Here is a 19,288-nt window from a genome sequence, read left to right as displayed (position 1 = left end):
TCTCAGGCCCATCCTCCTCTGGTCTCCACAGCAGCCATGCGAGGTGGGTATTCATGTGCTCATCTGACCGAAACCCAGTTACTCCGCAGCAGAGCCAGACTCAAATCCCCAAATATGAGGGCTTTTCCCACGAATTCTCTTCTCTGCTGATAGAAGCTTAAAATATGCCCAGGAGCCCAGGGAGAAAATGGCAAGATGTTTGAGTTAGTTAGCACTCCTGTTTGTGTGCAACTTTTAGGGACTGCCTCCTACACCAAAAGAATGATCTTTCCTCTTCTGAAGACACATTTTATTTTAAGGTTTTATTTATTTGAGAGGAGAGAGAGGGGGAACACAAGCAGGGGGAGGGGGAGAGGGAGAAGCAGCCTTCCTGCCCAAAAAGAAGTCTCACACAGGACTCGATCCCAGGACACTGGGATCATGATGTGAGTCGAACGCAGATGCTTACAATTACTTAAAATTATAGTCTGTTGAGGTTTTTGTTGTTTTGTTTTTTTCACGAGTGCGAGTCTTCTCTCGCACTAGGTAAGAGGCTCCAGGAAACCAGGACAGACTGCACGATCCCCCCACAGCATCAGCCCAACATCGTGCACACAGTTGTGCTCATCAAATGCTCTGGGTGAAAACACTATCGCTTGCCAGTCACCCCAGGGCCACTGTGACACTGTTAGTGGGGTGACCCAGACACCCTGCAGCTCAGACAAGGGGAAGCCAAGCCTGGATGGACAAGCACTCTTGAAAGATGCCAGACAACAGGCAGGTAAATTTGGGTGGACAAGCACATTAATAGGGGATAAGGTAAATTTTCCTTTTGCACACAGCTGGCTACGATACAGAGTCTGCAAACTAGTTGGCCTGTGGGCTAAACGCGGCCCTCCTGCAACGTCAGTATGAGTTGACTCACACCTGCTTTTAACTAGTTACAATATAAATTAGTTACTATCTTTTAAAAAGTGAAAAGTTCCACATAAAAAATCTGGATTTCTGTAAGCAGTACCTTTTCAAAGGCCCAACTTTTCCAGTTCCCCATAGCCGCCCACCCCCCTCCCCCGCGCCGCTCATCTCCCCCACCCCACCATCCCTGTCCCAAGGTGGGAGAGGACCTCTGGCAGGGGGCTGGGTCTGAGCTCTCCGGCCGCTGGGAGCTCGGCCGCTTGTACTCACCAGCACTCAAGGTCGTGAACTCCAGGAAGCGGTATTCGTAGGACACATCTATCTTGGTTTCCACCTGAGGCCTCTTTAAAGTCGAATAGATGTTTCCAGGCCGTTTGTCATCGCGTTTCTCTAACTTGTTCAATCCGCAACCCATTTCAGCAGCTGCCAGCAGAAACCAAAAAAAAGGACAAGGAGAGTGATTTTTTCTCCCCCTGAGATTTTGTTTTTAAACACCACAGTATAAAAGACCCCATATGTCCCTGAAGACTACATGGAAGACCTCAGCCTCTATGGAACCCAGAGTATTATTCAGTGTCTGACCCCAACACGGAGGAGCTGCGCTCAGGGCCCAGGCTGGCTTCTCCTTCTGTGAGGACACCATTACCAGCCATCCCAGCAATTCTATAATGACACCAAAACTATACCTGCTTTCTATCTTTTTTCCCCTAGCTGGGGAAAATAATACAGTTCCACTCTAATCTGTACACATGATTAAAAAATGAGATCTTAAAAGCAATATGGTACATTATGGTGTCAGCCCATCTGAAAAGAAAAAACAAAACAAGAGACGTGTCACTTTTGCTGTGGTTGCTAAGAGAGAATAATAAGTTGTTGGCACAATTTCCAAACTCCAACAGTAATTATTTAGACAGGAATTTATATTCATAAAACATCTCTAAAAGTAGAGACGGTGGTATTTTTATGGGCCTCATCTAAAAGTCCCCCTTTTATTCTTTTTAGACCAAACCACAGGAAATAATAGTATGCTTCCATGCTCTTAGAGAGTCATTTTAGACCAAAATGAAGACTGGCTTGAACACTAATAGCAGGGCCAGAGAAATTAGAAGCAGAAATCCACGTGTATTAGAGCAAAGATCTGTGGTGACGGTTTGAAAGAAGAATGGAGAAATGTTAGGATAATGTGCATGTTAGAGTGGGCTCAGCTCCCAGCCTTTTGAGAGACTAAAAAAATAAGGAGGGTTCTCTGTTTATTTAGGCAGATTGACATCCATGAAACGACTTTTTATCCACTCCCCAGACTTCAGCAGAAGATATTTTCCTTTTGTGCACGGAGCATGACCAGTACTTCCCCCTTTCTCTGGGGTACAAGAGCTGCCATCAGAACATATTTCACAAAAATATGAACTGGCCAAGAATATCACAAACAGAAACGTGGTGACTGCTTCCTTTTAGAGATAAGAATTTCCTTTTGCTTAATCCATTCACAAGGTACCCAGCTTCCTAGGGCAAACTGGCAAGTTCCAGAAAAACAAAATGAGCCTCAGAAAAGGAGTGAGCAGTGGAAGAGAGTGGTATCATGACAACCAGGCTATACTTTTCAGTAATTAAAAAAAGTCTGGAAGGATGGATGAGAACAGGAAGGCTTACTTATGCCTTAATAAGGGAACATTAGTGTCCAAAGGGCCAAGGCAGACGTGATTTATGTGCAATCTGCATGAACTGATTACTTGTAAAATGCTCTGTAGTTCTGCAGATAGAACAGCTGATATATACAGAGGCTGCATATTTAACTACTAAAAAGCAAGCCAAGTGGCATCTGCTGAGGCTAAGCAGAAGAGAAGTGGACAGGAAGGCTCCTGTGTACTGGGGAACAGGTGACCTAGCAAGATGAACACTGTTACCACCCGAACAGAATTGGAAATAACCCAGAGGCTCACCAAGTAAGTCACTTACACACCTACCTCCCTAAGAGAGACTGAGAGTTTGGGGCCCTCAAAAAAAGAAACATCTCCCTCAATAATGCTCTCATTCTTGTTATCCTATTAGGTCAATTCTAGCATTAGAGATTCATTTCTTTGAAATCAGAATCACTGCCCCTCAGGACCTCCTTTGAAACCACAGATATCTCTATGGGAAGGGCAACAAACTAAGCCTATGGTAACCACTAACATTTTAGTATAACTTATTATTTTCTATAAAGGACAGGTTCCCTGACAATCAAGAAAAAAGAGGAGAGGATTACCAGGATGAGCAAAAAGACTCGAACAACTTAAAGAGGTGGAAGGAGGTGGGGGATGGTGTTCCAAGAAGCATCAGAAAAATTCTGATTTTCAACTTGAAGTTTAAGGTTTCAGTCAGATTGTCCCAAACTTGAGATCTCTGCCCAAGTTCACCCCGAAGGGCACTGTGCTTGTCTCACAGGACACGACAAGGTTCTGGGTAAATAATGCATGTGATCTGACACAGAAAAGATAAACAGTTCCAGCTTGCAGCAAAATAGCAGTATGGGTGAATCCTCAAGGTCTCAAACTTAGGGATTCATTTCTTTGGAATACGTGCAACACTGGTAAAGCAACTGCTTTTATAGCACGACTCTCTCTGGGAAGGCTGCCACATGGAGCAATTGTGAGTCAATAAAACCTTAGTGTGAATTAGTTCCTCCTACTCTTTTGTGGTGAGGGCCCTACCTTATTCACTCCTGGCACACCTGTGTTCCTTCTAGTTCCTTCCTGTGTTCTTCTACCAACCCCCTCCACTGTCAAAATAGTAAAGATTTTCGTATTACTCTAAAAATAGCTATCACAGTCCCAACAATGCTCAAACAAGGAAGATCTAGCTTACAAAAGTGAGAAAAATAAGACAAAAGAGCACCTAACATTACTGTTTACTATGTGAGGTTCCCATGCTCTTGCTAGAATCCCACAAGGAGCTTGGGGCAAGGGAGGGTATGGGCCTTTGAGAGCAGTGAAAGGTGGGAGCTAGGTAGAGGGAAGAGTAGAGGGCACGGCATTCAGGGAGCATCTATCTCAGTGGAAGCACATCTCCCTCAGGTAGGGAGAAGCACATCTGCCCTTTAGGAGGGCAGAAGGTAAATGGTAAGGATAATGGCTTTGAAATATGGCCCCCAAATCCTCTGACACTCCTGCCATTGAAAGGTGGGGTCTACATCACCACCTTGAATCTGGGCTCCATGGTTGTCTGACCGATAGAGTACGGCGGAATAACACAGTGCCAGCTTCTGGACCTGGGCCTCTAGAAACTGGAAGCACCTACTTCTTGATCCTTGGGATGCCTTGATCTGAAGGACACTTTGATTGTTCCAGTTGATTATGAATAAAGTGCCTATAAACACTCACAGAGGCTTTTATGAGGACATAAGTTTCATTTCTCTAGGGTAACACCTAGGAGTGGGATTGCTGGGTTGGTGGTAAGTGCAGGGGTCCTGTTAATGAATAAGACTTCTCTTTCCACATTCACAGTGGGCAGATGCTGACCACAGGAGAGGCATGGTGGAAGGTGAGACCCTTCGAGAGACTGACTGATTAGCCCCTCTACCTCCTGCTCACTCTAGACCATCAGCTCCCTGGGTGGAATCATGAGAACCCTGCTATTCCTGGCTAATTCTGCTTTCCTTGTCTGTTTCTGTAAAGGGCACATGCTAAAAATCATTTGTGTGTGATGAGATTCTCCCATTGCTTCAACCCCCACAGCTCTGACCTTCCATATTCCTACAGTCACCCCACATTGATACTAATGTAAATCAAGTTACTCATTTGATGTGTGAGTGGATCGCTGGATTAGCTTTGATTACCTGACAGTCATATGGCAGGCTTTTCTGTTTCTACCTCTGTCATCCCAGAATATATCCCTGCACCCACGTGTATGGGTCTCTCTAACATCGAGAGACAAAGAAAAATCTTCCAAGAATTCTTCAAACGTAAAGCAAAAAGAGGAGGTCTTTCCCCTTTCCTGTGGCGAGACAGTAGGGAGAAAGCCAAAATAAATGTACAGTTCTCTAGCAGAAATCGGCTAAAAGTAATGAGGAACTGGATGCTGATTATGGAGGAAGATAAGGTAATCACGGGAGGTTGAGACCCTGGCTGCAAGGAAAGGACATGAGAGATTGCAAATGACCAGAAAGCAGAGGGCCCTCAGATGGTGATGTTCTGGAAAATCCGTTCTCTCCAAATCAAACCCAGCGTGAGGCGTATCTTTGCTACAAGGTGCCCCGCTTCATGCAGAAACTGTGAGCTCCACACTAGAGGGAACTTCTCCAAATTCATGCATACATGCATGCATTCATTCAGCCCACGTTCACTAAGGTCTGCTTTAAATCAGGCCCCCAATTAGAAAAGATAAAAATGGCAAGACCAGGCCCTGCTCTCAAGCAGTTGGAGGAGAAAGGAGAAGAAAGTGAGCAGATGTATTGCGGTGCCGTGGGGGCAGGCTGTTCTGGAAGTCTGGACAGCCCCCGAGATGCTCAGAGAAAATCCCCGGATTTGAAATAGACAGGAATATGAAATAGACAGCACGTTGCCACAGACCTGGTTCCAGAAGAAGCTAATCAGCAATGCGACATGATGCCCTGTGTCACTGTCAATTTTGAAATCCTTACATTTTAATTTTAAGCATTTCTGATTTGTTTCTGAAATGCTTCCCAAGATGCTCATAAGACACTGGAAAACCACTTGAAAAAGGATCACCTCCTTAAAAGATTATTTTTCAGCTAGCGTTTCTAAAACTTCAGTTTAAACGTTCATTTTTACGCTCAACGATCATACGTGCATTTAAATAATGGGAGCAATAAATGTAGTTATATTTCCAAATACAAATTAGTTTCATTAAGAATGAGTCCTCATTTACCACACTTGCTACTAATCCGTGGCAGACTGTAAAGCTAATTTTAACAATTGCCAACAGCTCATGACAAGCAACCAGAGATGGGGCAATTATAGGCAATGATGCCGGATCAGCTGGGAAACTCATTTTTTATTTCTTCGTTCAAATCCCGTGTTTGAAGCCTCGAGCATGTTTATTACATCACTCAGTCACCCAAAGTAAGAACTGATGATCCAGATGAAGACTTTTTGCATGATAGGAACATCTCTCTCAACCCAGAAATGCAAATGGAAACTTGAGAATTCAAACGGTATCAAATCTTGATATCCTACAAACATAGTCTAAGACAGAAACCCGAGGATAACTAAAATTTACCCACTGACAGACTGGGCAAAGGAGGTGAAGGGGATTAAGAGGTACAAACTCCCAGTTATAAAATAAGAAAGGCCAAGAGATGAAAAGTACAGTCTAGAGTATAGTCAGTAATGTTGTAATAACATTGCATGGTGACACTACACTTACTGTGGTGAGCACTGAGTCATGCCTAGAACTGTCGAATCCCTGTGTTGTACCAGAAACTAGTATAACATTGTACAACAACTACAGTTCAATAAGAAAAATTTACCTGTTTTTTTAAAGTGTGTGTTTTTTTTTTTTTTTGGACAGACAAAGACACAGCTAAAGAAGGAACAAAAGTAGGGGGAGTGGGAGAGCTTCCTGCCAAGCAGGGAGCCTGACATGGGGCTCAATCCCAGGACCCTGGATGACCTGAGCTGAAGGCAGACGCTTAACGCATTGAGCTGCCCAGGTACCCTGAAAAATTTACCTGTTTAAAGTATTCCTGAATCAATGCCAATCTATATGAAACAGTATTATCTGTATGGTGTGCTACTTTTTCTAAGTGAGTGCGTATATATATATATATATATATATATATATATATATACACACATATATACACACACACACATATATACACACACACACGTATATTATTATACATTACATATGTATTTTATGTGTGTATATATATGTATATGTGTGCACATATATGTATATGTGTATGTGTATATACATATACATACACATACATTCTCTTTGTATCTGGCAAGACATAGACCACAGTGTTCCCAGAAATTTCCTCCAGGTCATGAGATTATGGGTGACACCCTCTTTATGGTTTTCTCAAGTTTTCTGTGCCGCACATACATTATTTCTTCATTGAAAACAGTAAGAGGTAAGATAGCCAGACTCTAAGACGATCTTCAGTAATCCTCGCAGCATTCACAGGTGGTCCCCGCCCACAGTGACTAGGGCTGACCTGTGGGGCCAGGAGGGCGCTACAGAAATGATGAGTGTGATTTCCAAGACTGGGCTACAGCAGCATTGTGCGTTCTACATTACTCTCTCCTGGATCCCTCACTCTGGGGACAGCCAGCTGCCACAGTATGAAGACAGTCTATTAACCCTGTAGAGAAATCCCAGGACAGGGAACTGAGGCCTCCACCCAACAGCCAACACTGCTGGTTAGCTCAACACCCACATGGAACCAGATCCATCACCTGCAGAATGGCCTCCAGCCCAGCCAGCCTCTTGACCACAACCTCTTGAGGCACCCCAGGTCAGAACCACCCAGCTAAGCTGCTTCTGGATTTCTAACCCACAGAAACTCTGTGAGATAATAAATGTTTACTGTCATTCCTGGCTGCTAAGATCCAGAGTAATTTGTTACACAGCAAAAGATAAGAAATACAAGGGGTATTTACATTTCCAAAGGAAAACGCTTACTATCCCCTCCCCCCACATCTCAGTCGGGGTCTGATCCAGACCACCTCTCTGCCTTCCCACAGTCCCCATGACAAACACCCTTAATCAAACACAGCTCCCTTTCAGAAGAATCTGCTGCTCAAAGTGTGGTTCTCAGACCAGCAGCACGGAATTTCTGGGAGCCTGTGAGAAATCCAGAATCCCAGGCCCTCCCGAGCCTGCTGAACCAGAAACTACATTTTAATGATAAGTTCCAAGCTCAAACACTGAAGTCTGAGCAGCAGTAAAGTATGAGAAACCCTGGGCCATCCGTGGCACTGGTCCTCTACCTTGGTTACATACTGGAATCCATCTGGAGAGCTACTTAAAGATCCTGATGCCTAGGCATTTGGGAGGTAGGGCCTGATCACCAGAATTTTTGAAAACCCCAGGTAATTCTTACAGCCAGGGTTGCAAAGCAATCATTTAGAGGCAAGCTCAGCTTTCCCCTCTCTGAACTCTGTATAGTCTCAGATCGTTCTTGAGTCTCCTAGCCAGGGCGAAGAACCCCCGTCTAGAACATGGCCCTACTGACCCCCTTGATACCCCACCCCATCTCCTGAACTTTTTTGTACCTCAGACGCCCTCTTCCCACATCGCTGCTATCCTTTCAGCACAGGTACACCCCTACATTTCTATCCCCACCCTCCTTCTCTCTCTCTTAAAATCATTCTCAGTATAGGGGCACCTGGGTGACTCAGTTGGTTGAGCGTCTGACTCTTGGTTTCAGGTCAGATCATGATCTCGGGGTCAGGAAACTGGGTCCCGAGTTAGGCTCTGTGCTGAGCACGGAGTCTGCTGGAGATTCTCTCCCTGCCCCACTGCTCCCCACCCCTCCATTCATGTTCTCTTTCTCTCTCTCTAAAATAAATAAGGGAAATCTTAAAATAAAATCATTTCAGTATAAGCCACTTCAGACATACAGATGAGGACAGAAAATGAGATATCTATGCACCCACCACCAAGATTTTTTTTTTTTTAAAGATTTATTATTTATTTGACAGAGAGAGATCACAAATAGGCAGAGAGGCAGGCAGAGAGAGAGAGAGAGGAGGAAGCAGGATCCCTGCCGAGCAGAGAGCCCGATGCGGGACTCGATCCCAGGACCCCGAGATCACGACCCGAGCCAAAGGCAGCGGCTCAACCCACTGAGCCACCCAGACGCCCCCACCACCAAGATTTAACAAGTGCTTACATTTTACTTTACTTGCTTCACATCTTTTATTTTTGAAGAAATGAGACTTTTTAGATGCAGCCCCCGAGCCCTTCCTTTCTCCCCCGCTTCTATCCTTGCTTTTATTGTTCCACAATCTATCTGTGACACCCACAACAATACATGACAGAAGTTTAAGACATTCCACTTCCTGGCACCTTTAGCATCACGGCACCCCTAGGCTAAAAGCAATACTTATAGTTCCACTTATTAAGTAGTTCAGTCTAAAAAACATAATAATTATTTCTGTCCAAACAACTTATTAGCCTTTTGGAAAAAAAAAACAGTACATAAAAATTGAAAGAATAAACCTTTTTCTTTCATTCCTGAGTCACAAGCACTAGCGGGCTGTGTGCATCTCTTGGGCACGGCACAGCTTCTCAAACCTTGGAATCACGCTGGACACCAACACTTTCGTTTCCCGTTCGTGGTTTCTTAGCAACCACCCAAAAAGTGCGGCACAGAAGTAGGACATCATCAAAAGGAAGGCGGAGCTGTCTAACGTTGGTACTGCAAACTACCCCAAGATGGCAGGCAGTGTGTTGTCTAAAACATCAAGTATCACTGTTCCCCTCATAAATGTAAAAAGAAAAAAACGCCCTTCTGCCCCGCCCCCATGAGTTTGCTGTGGCGCCTTGGGGTGCCTTTGTAATGGAGTTTGAAAACCTCCAATTGTGGTATTGTTGAGTATACTCAAGAAAGTTACATAAATACTATAGTTTCCCCCTTAGCCCTTGTAACCCCTCATGGGCCCTGCTTTACCGGCTCTGGGCAAAAACCTTCCAGTCTCCTTCCCAGTCTGGTGAACTCCAGGTGAATATGCCCCAAGGACCCTTTTCATCATCTTCACTCAGAACTTTCCTGAAATTCCTGATGAATATGCTCCAAAGAGAACTCAACGCCTGGCCCATCAAGGCCTGTTCTTCCTCCTGCGTTCCTTGCTTCTGAGGGTAGTACCCCTGTCCTTGCAACATCCAGGCTCAAAACACCAGGCAACAGCCTGCTCCTACAGCTGGCCTGGTGTTGGGTGCTCGTGGAGGCCCTTACGTCCACCACTTCATTGTCCATGCCAGCCCACCCTCTTAGGACCTCAAAGGCCTTCCTGCATCTGGCTTCTGTTGGTCGCTTGCCCACTAATTCTTAGCACAGGCTAAATCCACATTAACCATTCTGTGCCACACAAGTGGCTCAAAGAGCATAAGAAACGGATACCACCCAGTTTGGAGTCCTTCACCTCAACTTCACACCCAACCCACTTCCTCCCCAGTCTCTGGCTGTTCCTCTTCATGTACCCTGGTGTCAGGTGTAGGAAGCCAGTGTTCCCTTTCGTACACACTGAGCACTCTCCAGACACCATTCCTTTACCTCCAGTGCAACCCCCAACCTGACACTTTCCCTTCCATCTCAATCCTCTGTATTAGGGTTTTCAGAGAAACAGAACCAAGAGGATAGTGTGTGGGTAGATATCTATATAGAGAGAAGGCAGGGCAGATTTATTTTAAGAAACTGACTCATGTGAGTGTGGGAGCTGGCAAATCAGAAATCTGCAGGGCAGGCCAACAGGTCAGAGACCTAGAGAAGCGCTGATGTTACAGTCTTAAGTCCTAAGGCAGTCTGGAGGCAGGATTCCTTTTTCCTTGGGAAATGGCAGTGTTTTTTTTTTAAGCCCTTCAACTGATTGGGTGAGGCCCACCCACATTATGGAGCGTAATCTGCTTTACTTGAAGTCTCTTGCTTTAAATGGTAATCATGTTAAAAAAAGAAAAATAACCCACAGCAACACCTAGATCTATCTCACCAAAAACTGAGTACCCTAGCCTAGTCAGGTTGAAACATAAAATCACCCATCACATTCACCTTATTAAGCACCTACTGCATGCAAAGCACTATTATAAATGCTGAGGATACCAAAGTTATGCAAAAGACCACCACCAACAACAACAAAAAAGGAACAACCCTGCCCTGAAGAATCTTACCTTCAGGAATAGACAAACAGACAATACACAAATAAAAATAGTACAGGAAATTCAATTTTAAAGAAATAAAGAAAAGGCAGGGAGGAGGGAGAGCAAGCACAAGGGAAGACAAGGCAATACTTAAAAACAGGATGATCAGGGCAGGTCTCACTCAGAAGGTAATGTCAAAAAGAAAATGGGATGAGGGGGGTGGTGTACTGGGCAAGGTGGCAGCAAGTGCAAGTTTCCAGGACCTGCCTGGGGGAAAAAGGGAGTAGCTGCAGGGAGCACACAAAATCAGAGTGGCATGGTGAGGCAGGCTGTGTGGGCTGTGCTGATGGTGGTAAGGACTCTGGCTTTACTCTGAGATGGGAGCCCTGAGGGTTTCAAGCCAAGGGCAGACTTGACCACTCTGGCCATGACTGAGTGTGGAAATGGGGAGACCAAATAATAACAGGTTATGAGCAATGGGCAAGTTCTGGATATATTTTGAAAGTATATTTTCATGAAATTTATTGGTAGTTTGGCATGAGAAAAAGAGAGCATCTAAGACACATCTAGGATTTGTGACCTGAGCAACTGGAAGGCTAGAGTGGCCCCCTTCCAAGCTGGGGATGGCTATGGGAGGAAGACAGGAGCTTATTTTAGATGTGTTAACTCCATTGGGTAGACATGTGGGGTGGGCAGTTGCAGAGACCAGTCCTGAGCTCCAGAGAGAGCTCTGGAGCTTTTGGTATTGCCTCACCTGCTCATGTGACAGCCAACTTCCTAAAGGTAGCAATCATGTCTTCTTTGTCTCCAACAGCAGCTATCCCAATGCCCCACCCCAAAAGATGCACATTTATTTATTTATTTATTGAGAGAGAGAGAGTGTGCATGAGTAGTGGGAGGGGTAGAGAAAGAGAGGGAGAATCTGGAGCAGACTCCACGCTGAGCATGAACTATGATGTGGGGCTCAATCTCATGACCCTGAGATCATGAGTCAGAATCCAGAGTCAGATGCTCAAGGGACTGAGCCACCCAGACGCCCCTAGATGCATGATAAATACCTACTAAATCAACATCCTACAGGACTAGGACAGCCACTTATTATCTGGTAAAGGATGGACATTCTGGAGTATTTGGGAAATCTACTTTTTTTTTTTTTTTAAGATTTTATTTATTTATTTGTCAGAGAGAGAGGAGCGAGAGTGAGCACAGGCAGACGGAGTGGCAGGCAGAGGCAGAGGGAGAAGCAGGCTCCCCGCCAAGCAAGGAGCCCGATGTGGGACTCGATCTCAGGACGCTGGGATCACGACCTGAGCTGAAGGCAGCTGCTTAACCAACTGAGCCACCCAGGCGTCCCGGGAAATCCACCTTCTTAAGAGCATAGCACAAGGGTTGGCTGCATGTGTTCTGCAGCCAGACTACCTAGGTTCAAATCCCAGTGTCTCTACTTTCTGTGTGACCTCAAGGAAGCTGCTTAGCATCAGGTTTCCCAATTACAATATGGGGATACCCCCAAATCCACTGGCAGGTTGAGGATTAAATAAGTTAATACTGAACAGAGCTTAGAAGAGCTCTGATACATAGAAAAAGCAATATAAAGGTTAAATATTATTAGAAATACTATCAATATTACTTGTCACCCACTTTAAAGACTTCTTTTGACCTGCCTATGGCCATAATTATACCCGTCTGCAAACAGTGCTTATATGGGATCTCAAGACAGTGGAAAAAGGTCCAAAACCCTCTCTAAGTTACAGAAGTCTTTAAATGAACAATCTGATTTCTTGTGCTTTATATTTCCAAAATTTGGCAATACATGATTCGGTCACATTCCATTCACCAGAGTTTGTGAGTAACCAACTCTCTCCTTATCCAACCTTATGAATGAGGTCTATTACAATAATTTCTTCAAACTTGGGCATTTGGGAGCTATTCCGAAAAACCTGAAGGTTTCCTCAGGAAGTAGTTCCTCGGGGTGAAATACAAAGTAGGAAATTTCAAAACACACACATACACACACACACAGTCATGTACACATGAATGGAAGCTGATAATCCTCTGCAAGAAATAAATGCTGACAGTCAAGGGGGTCTGACTGTAGAAGAACAAAATGGGACATTTTGAGAAAGTTGTCATTGAAAGAGCAGCTGGCTTCCTGATTGAAAAAATGTGGGAACATCTAATACAGTTTCATAAAGTCACTTCACAGCTGGTCTGGGCACCTGGGTGGCTCAGGTGCTTAAGCGTCTGCCTTTGGCTCAGGTCATGAGTCTACAGTCCTGGGATCGAGCCCTGCATAGGGCTCCCTGCTCAGAGGGAATCAGCTTCTCCCTTCCTTTCTGCCCCTCCCCCCACTCATTTTTTTTTTCTCTCTCTCAAATAAATAAATAAAATCTTTAAAAAGAAAGAAGGAAAGCGTTGCTCAGTATCAGACGAGCTGGGCAAAACACAGCTGACACGGACTTTGCACCACTCGCTGGTGTTGGTGCCCCATAACACCTGAGGGCTGAAGTCCCCTCTCCTTTGAAGCACAGAAGAGGGGCAAGCCGGGGCACCATACAAGCCAGAGCCACCCCGCCTCATCCTGTGCAACCAGGACATGGAAGCTGCTTGGCCCCCTCCTGCACTCCCCACACACCACAAGGGCAGTCAGACCCAAGAAAACTCCAAAGCAAAGCCCTTGATACCCCAAATAGTGTCTCCTCCGTCTCTGTCTTGGCAGGTAGCCATCAGGCATAGAATGTGACCTGATTTTCTAGCTCTTTGGTTGTGGCCCCGCTGAGAGCCGATTCTTCTTCCTCAATTCAGCCCAGGTGGGGAGTAAGTCACACAAATGCATATTTAAAAGCTTAACCGAATTCTTATTTGGAGAGCAAGGAATTAACAGGGCTCAAGCAGTGGCCATCACTTGCCCGCTGTACCAATCTTTTCACAGAAACCATTCTGGTAAAATATGCAATGATAATAAAGAAAGCCCCTTTGGGGGCCCAGAAGCAAAGGGAAACTTAAATTTATGTCAAAAACTGAATGTGAATGGGAGGAAAGATCACACACATGCAAAACCTTTAAAAGGTAAACATAAAAGAAATGTCTGGCTAAATGTTTCTCTTTGTCAGTGAAAAAAGAGCCCAAGCCTTAGCCAAGTGTGTTGCCCATTCTTCGCTGAAGGAAAAGAGAGAGATGCTTACTATAGGGCAAACAGGACTTTCAGCCATGATGAAAATACTCCACCTCTGCAGTATCCAAGGCCTGGGCCAATAACCACGTGTGGCTCTAGGGCACTTGAAATGTGGCTAAGGGGACTGAGGAGCTGAAATTTTTATTTTCTTTCATTTTAATTCATTTTACATTGAAATGTACATGGCCATGTGTAGGTGGTAGCCAAGGGGCAGGACTGCTCAGCTAGGACACTTAACAGCTGGCAACGTTTTTCTTTTCCTCCGATGAAACTAAAATCACAGCTAAACAACAGTGTTTTAAATTATCACCAAAATACTTGGTATCTCAATACAGGCCCTGGCTGCCCCAAACTCAGAAAACTTAGAAGAAAGTGATTCGGGGGTGTCATTTCTTGCCGTGCGGTTGTGCCTCTCCAGTTTTCGTGTCTATCACCCCGTGGCTTCATGTATTTGGAAATCTGTGCTTGTAGACGTAGTCTCATTTGCGAAACCAGAACGTCACGGTCTCTTCCCTATGTCTAGGAAACATAAAAAAGTGAACTTAAGGCAAATTACTTAACCTCACTAAGCTTCTGTTTCCTCAAGGCTAAAGTGCAGATAAGAGTAGTACTCGCTTCTTCTGAGGATTAAGTTCAAAGAATGCATGTAGAGTGCCTAACAGTGCCAGGCCAAGGGTAAGCACTGGGAAAGTGGCAGCTATAATTATTATTTTGTTAATAACAATAGTGAAATCTGCAATATAATAAGAACAGTGCTACTAAAATAGAGGTGGACAGTTGACAGGTTTTCCTAGGCCAAAACACTTTGAACCTGTTTCCAAGGCTACAATGAAGTATAATACCCGTGAAATATATCTTGGGGACATCTCGGCACTCACGGTCAACCCCCAGATGGGCAATCACCCAGTCAGTTACCACGAGTCACCAGAATCATTCAGCTGAGACTTACTGAGACCCTACTCTGTGGCAGGCACTGTCCTAGGCTGTCAGATCACAACAGTTTCCAAATACAGTGCAAAGACTCGAGACTCTGTGCCATCTGTCATCTGACCCCACTGAGACACTTTGGCCAGAAGCAAATATTTCATTCTAGGGTCCCACGCAATCTGGGAGGCTCCATTCCTGTTTCCTGAATCATCCAAGGCCAGGTTAAGCTGCTGGTCCACGGAACGGGACCAAAGGGTAAGGGGACCTGAGGGGACCTGGCCTGTTTTGTCAGCCAGGACCACGAGAGCATGTCGACAGGTCATGTTTCTCACTGACAGGCCAAATCACTTTAACAGCAGAGCTGGTTTCTGAGCCTTCAAAAAACCAAATCTGATCTGCCTCACAAAGCAAACACAACCCGCTTTCAGCAGCCAGCTGCGCAAGCCGGTGAAATCCAACGGGAATCTCCTCCACCAAGTTCACATCAACCAGACCAATACGTCAGAAATCCCCCAGGAGAAACTAGCAGAAGAGTGGTGGAATTCTGTGGGTTTGGGAGTTATTTTTCCTTTATATAGAAACTACTCAATCAATCTTATTTCACAACCAAGGGTACATTACCCTGTGGAATTCCCTTCTCTGAAGATCTCAACAAGTAAAATATTTGTCTGATCGTCTGTAATAATTTAAGTGTGAACTCACTTACTGGCAGAGTTAGAGATTTCTCACAACTCCTCCACCTATAAAAAAGCAACGTGCTTTGGACTGTCTAAGGTATCCAATTGCTATACCCCGCTAGCCCCGAAACACTGGTCAAGACATGCCCTTGACTTTGGGACAGGAAAACAGGGTTGTCGTATCTGGAATCTCTTACTTGTATTCTTTGCTGGTAGGGCCACAAAAATTGTACGACCGTGTTGGGGAAAGACCTAGCAGCTTCTTATAAGGTTCACATATACCCCTTCTGTGACCTAATGATTCTATTTCTAGGCATTTACCCATGAGAAATGAGAACATATGTCCCTAGGAAGACTTGTACACAAATATTCATAGCAGCTTCATTTACAATACTTCCCCAAAACTGGGACTAACTCACGTGTCCATCAATGGAAGGAATATATTAACAAACTGTGGTATGGACATGTCCTGGAATATATAATTCAGCAATTAAAAAAAAACAAAATACTGATAGATACAACATGGATGAATCTTAAAAATATGGCGCATGGAAGAAGCTTTACATGATACTATAGAACACCATTTACAGGAATTCAAGAACAGACTAAACTAACAGTAAAAAATAATCAGCAGTCATTGCCACTGAAAGAAGGCAGGGACGGACTGGAAATGGGGATGAGGAACTTTCTGAGGTGATGGTAATATTCCTTATCTTGATCACAACTAGGGTTACACAGGTGTACACATTTATCAAAACATTATGCAAATATTACTCTGAAGATTTGTGCATTTCACTCTATGCATATGCATTTTACCTTAAGACAATCATGAACATATATTGAACTCTGAATAATAAAATGTGCACTGAACCATTAAGAAGTGACCTGTGTCAATGTCTATAATTTACTTTAAAGTGCCTAAAACAGTAAGTTGAGATTTACTGATGGATGGGACTTAAGTTGGGACTTAAGATGGACAGAGGGATGAATAGATCGACAGATGCGTAATAAAGCCAGTACTGCTAAATTACTCTCTAGGTATGGGTATTTGAACGGTTACTGTTCTTGCAACTGTTTTTTTTTAAGTTTTTTTTTTTTTTATCATTATTTATTTGACAGACACAGCGAGAGAGGGAACACAAGCAGGGGGAGTGGGAGAGGGAGAAGCAGGCTTCCCCCTGAACAGAGAGCCTGGTGCGGGGCTTGATCCCAGGACCCGGGGATCATGACCCAAGCCGAAGGCAGACTAATGACAGAGCCACCCAGGCGCCCCTATTCTTGCAAAATTTTTGTATTTTTAAAAATGAGATAGGTGGGGAAAGAGTCATAATACCCTCTCCTTGACACCCCCCCAAGTTAGATATTTGGCAAGACACCCACGCCCACCAAACCATGGGTCCATATAGTTTCAATTCTGCAGAAAAGTGAAGACTGGAAGAACACAAGAAGCTTTACAGGAACTCCCATCACTCATGCCAAAGATTTTCTGCCTGTTTCCCTACAGACAAAGCAATTATTTGAATGGAAGCCAAAAATTCCTGCTCAAGAGGGAGAAAAAGAACTCATTCCTAATTTGTTCTCTTTCAATTCCTGCACCAATCTATTAGCTAACTGCACAACACTCCACTTCCATTTGCCCGGTGTCCATTAAGCCAAAAGACTAACAAAGAAACACCAACCCAGGGACTTGATACACAGAGGATGAAGTCCCAGCTCTCAGGACCAGAAACCCTGCTGAAGGCAAAAGAGGATGCAGAGTCAGTCTGAGGTTAAAGTGATTTCATTGAGGTTAGCACACACGCACGCACCAAAGAGCCCCAAACAGTTTGTTGCTTAACCCCTCTGTGGGGTTTGGTGACATCTGGGGTCACTTGAATTTCATTGGGAATTCAGCTGTTCCGAGGTATGAATTGGAATCCCGGCAGCCAGGGACACGTGGGGTGCATAGTGTGCCCTACCCACAGGCCCAGAGGTGGCTCACATTAAGCCCGCCTTCCTTCCTGGCAGGGCCTCACTTATCCTGAGATGACACACGATGGCAGGGGCTGGAAGACGCCTGGCCTGACTGTGCGCCCAGCATCTGAAAACAGCTGTACCAATTACAAGAAAGGACTGTTGCCTGAAACCCAGGGCAGGCACTCAAATTTGGTTTCTGTGCGAGACTTAAAATATATACATACATACATTTTGTTTAAGTCCCCCAACAAACTCACTGCCACCACCCAGTGTCCCCGGAGACCACCCACAACCACACGGGGCAGCTAAGCATGATCAAACCGGAGGCAGCAGGGAGCGTGCTTGGGTCTAGCACTTTTGGCTTCCACGTGGTTCTCGATGCCAAGACCGCGATATCCTGGGTCAAGGACACAAGCCCTGGTCTGGGGAGGTGGGGGAGTGCTGCGTGCCTGACAATCGGGTTTTCTGAAATGTACACCGCCACCACCCCACTTTGGCCCAAGACCTACCCTGGCGTCCCTTGAGCCTGGGAAAGTGGGTTAGGACAAGTAAAGAAATCCCCTTACGGAAGGAGAGATGCCTTTTCAGCGCCGGAGACTCCCGGCGCCCAGAGTCTCTGCGCCTCCCGTGGCTGCGGCGCTTCCTCAGGACGCGCGCGGCAGGTCGGCTCCCATCTATACAGCACCCCTGCGCCACCAACAAGCCCACCTCCCAGGGCACACGCAGAAGGGCAGCTAGAGCCTCCCAACTCCCCACCCCACCCAGCCTCGCGCCATCCTGAACCCGCACTTCGTGTCTAGCTCCTGTCGGATCTTTGCCAAGGACCCCCTGCAGTTGTGTCCCAGACCCACCTGTAGCCTCAAAGCTTCCCCTCTGCTTCTCTCTTTGGCGCCGCGAGCCTGCAGAGTCCACGACCCCTGACAAACTGCTCTAGGTGCCTCTCCCCATAGCGTGCCAGGGACGATTTATCCCCCCCTCCAAAAAAAAAGTTGGCCAAGACCGCTGTGTGCTGTGGATCGGCGCCGACCCTATCCAACCCGGGCCGGGGGTGCGGTTGGGGGCGGGGGTGGTGGGGGCGGTGGCCCTCTGGCAACCGCGGCAACCTGCAAGGAGGCGCCACGCGGGGCTCCTCCAGTCCGCCGCGGTCCGGGTCCGCGGGGCCAGATGGCAGGGCCTGTGCCTGCCTACACCCCAAGTCCTGCCGCGCGCTCACCTACCGTTCGGAACTGGTTGAGGAGAAGGCGCTGGCGCGGGCTCCCCGAGACAGCGTGCTCCGTCCCGGGAGGAAAGTTTGTGCCATACAGCGCAGGCGGCGCGGGGAAGGCGTGGGCGCCAGTGGGTGGGGGCGGGAAGCGGCGGCACGGCGCGCTCGGGTGTCCGTCCCTCCCGCGATCTGTGCGTCCGTCTCTCCGCGGAGCCCGCGGCCGCCGCGCTCCCGCTCGCTGCGCCCTGAGCCTGGCGCGCTCCGGCTCCAGCCCCGACGCGCCCCCGCCGCCGCCGCGCGTCCGCCGGCTACACTTCCTCTTCCTCTGAACTCATGTGCAAAATATGCTGCGCTGCATCTTCGGGGGAGCCGCCGGCCCCTGACAGCCGCCTCGGGAGCAGCGAGCCCGCCCCGCGCCCCTGGGCGCCCTGCACCCCCCCGAAGCCCCGCGCCGCTTCCTCCACGCGGCGGGCCACCTGCGCGCCGCACGCGCCGCACCCCGCGGGCTACCTTCGCTGCCCCTCCGCGCACAGGTCGGAGGCTCAGGGATCCATCCTCTCGATCCCTCCTAACCACGGTTGTGTATGGCGGGAGGGCACATGGGCACCTAGCTGGGGTGCTGCATGGTGACTGCCACCAAGGGGCTGA

The 19,288-nt window shown here is 46.6% G+C and overlaps 1 protein-coding gene across 3 annotated transcripts in view; it reads right to left on the bottom strand.

Moving 5' to 3' along the window:
• The window catches only part of RFTN1 (raftlin, lipid raft linker 1), a 200,368-nt gene extending 181,434 nt beyond the window's left edge, over positions 1 to 18,934 (bottom strand). The window contains exons 1-3 of one of the 3 annotated variants that reach the window (XM_032332306.1): positions 18,654 to 18,743; positions 14,274 to 14,395; positions 1,165 to 1,317 (exon numbers count right to left, since the gene is read on the bottom strand). In XM_032332306.1, the coding sequence (XP_032188197.1) occupies positions 1,165 to 1,309 (145 nt within the window). In that variant the 5' untranslated portion in view covers positions 1,310 to 1,317; positions 14,274 to 14,395; positions 18,654 to 18,743. Of the gene's footprint in view, positions 1 to 1,164; positions 1,318 to 14,273; positions 14,396 to 18,287; positions 18,438 to 18,653 lie in introns of those variants that run through there. The other 2 variants (XM_032332324.1, XM_032332317.1) reach the window with 2 other exon arrangements.
• Between the last annotated feature and the right edge of the window lie 354 nt (positions 18,935 to 19,288).

The sequence above is a fragment of the Mustela erminea genome, chromosome 1 (assembly GCF_009829155.1).
Source record: "Mustela erminea isolate mMusErm1 chromosome 1, mMusErm1.Pri, whole genome shotgun sequence".
Classification (NCBI taxonomy): Eukaryota; Metazoa; Chordata; class Mammalia; order Carnivora; family Mustelidae; genus Mustela; species Mustela erminea.
The sequence above is the reverse complement of the archived record's forward strand: the minus strand, read 5'-3'. Positions and strand labels throughout refer to the sequence as shown.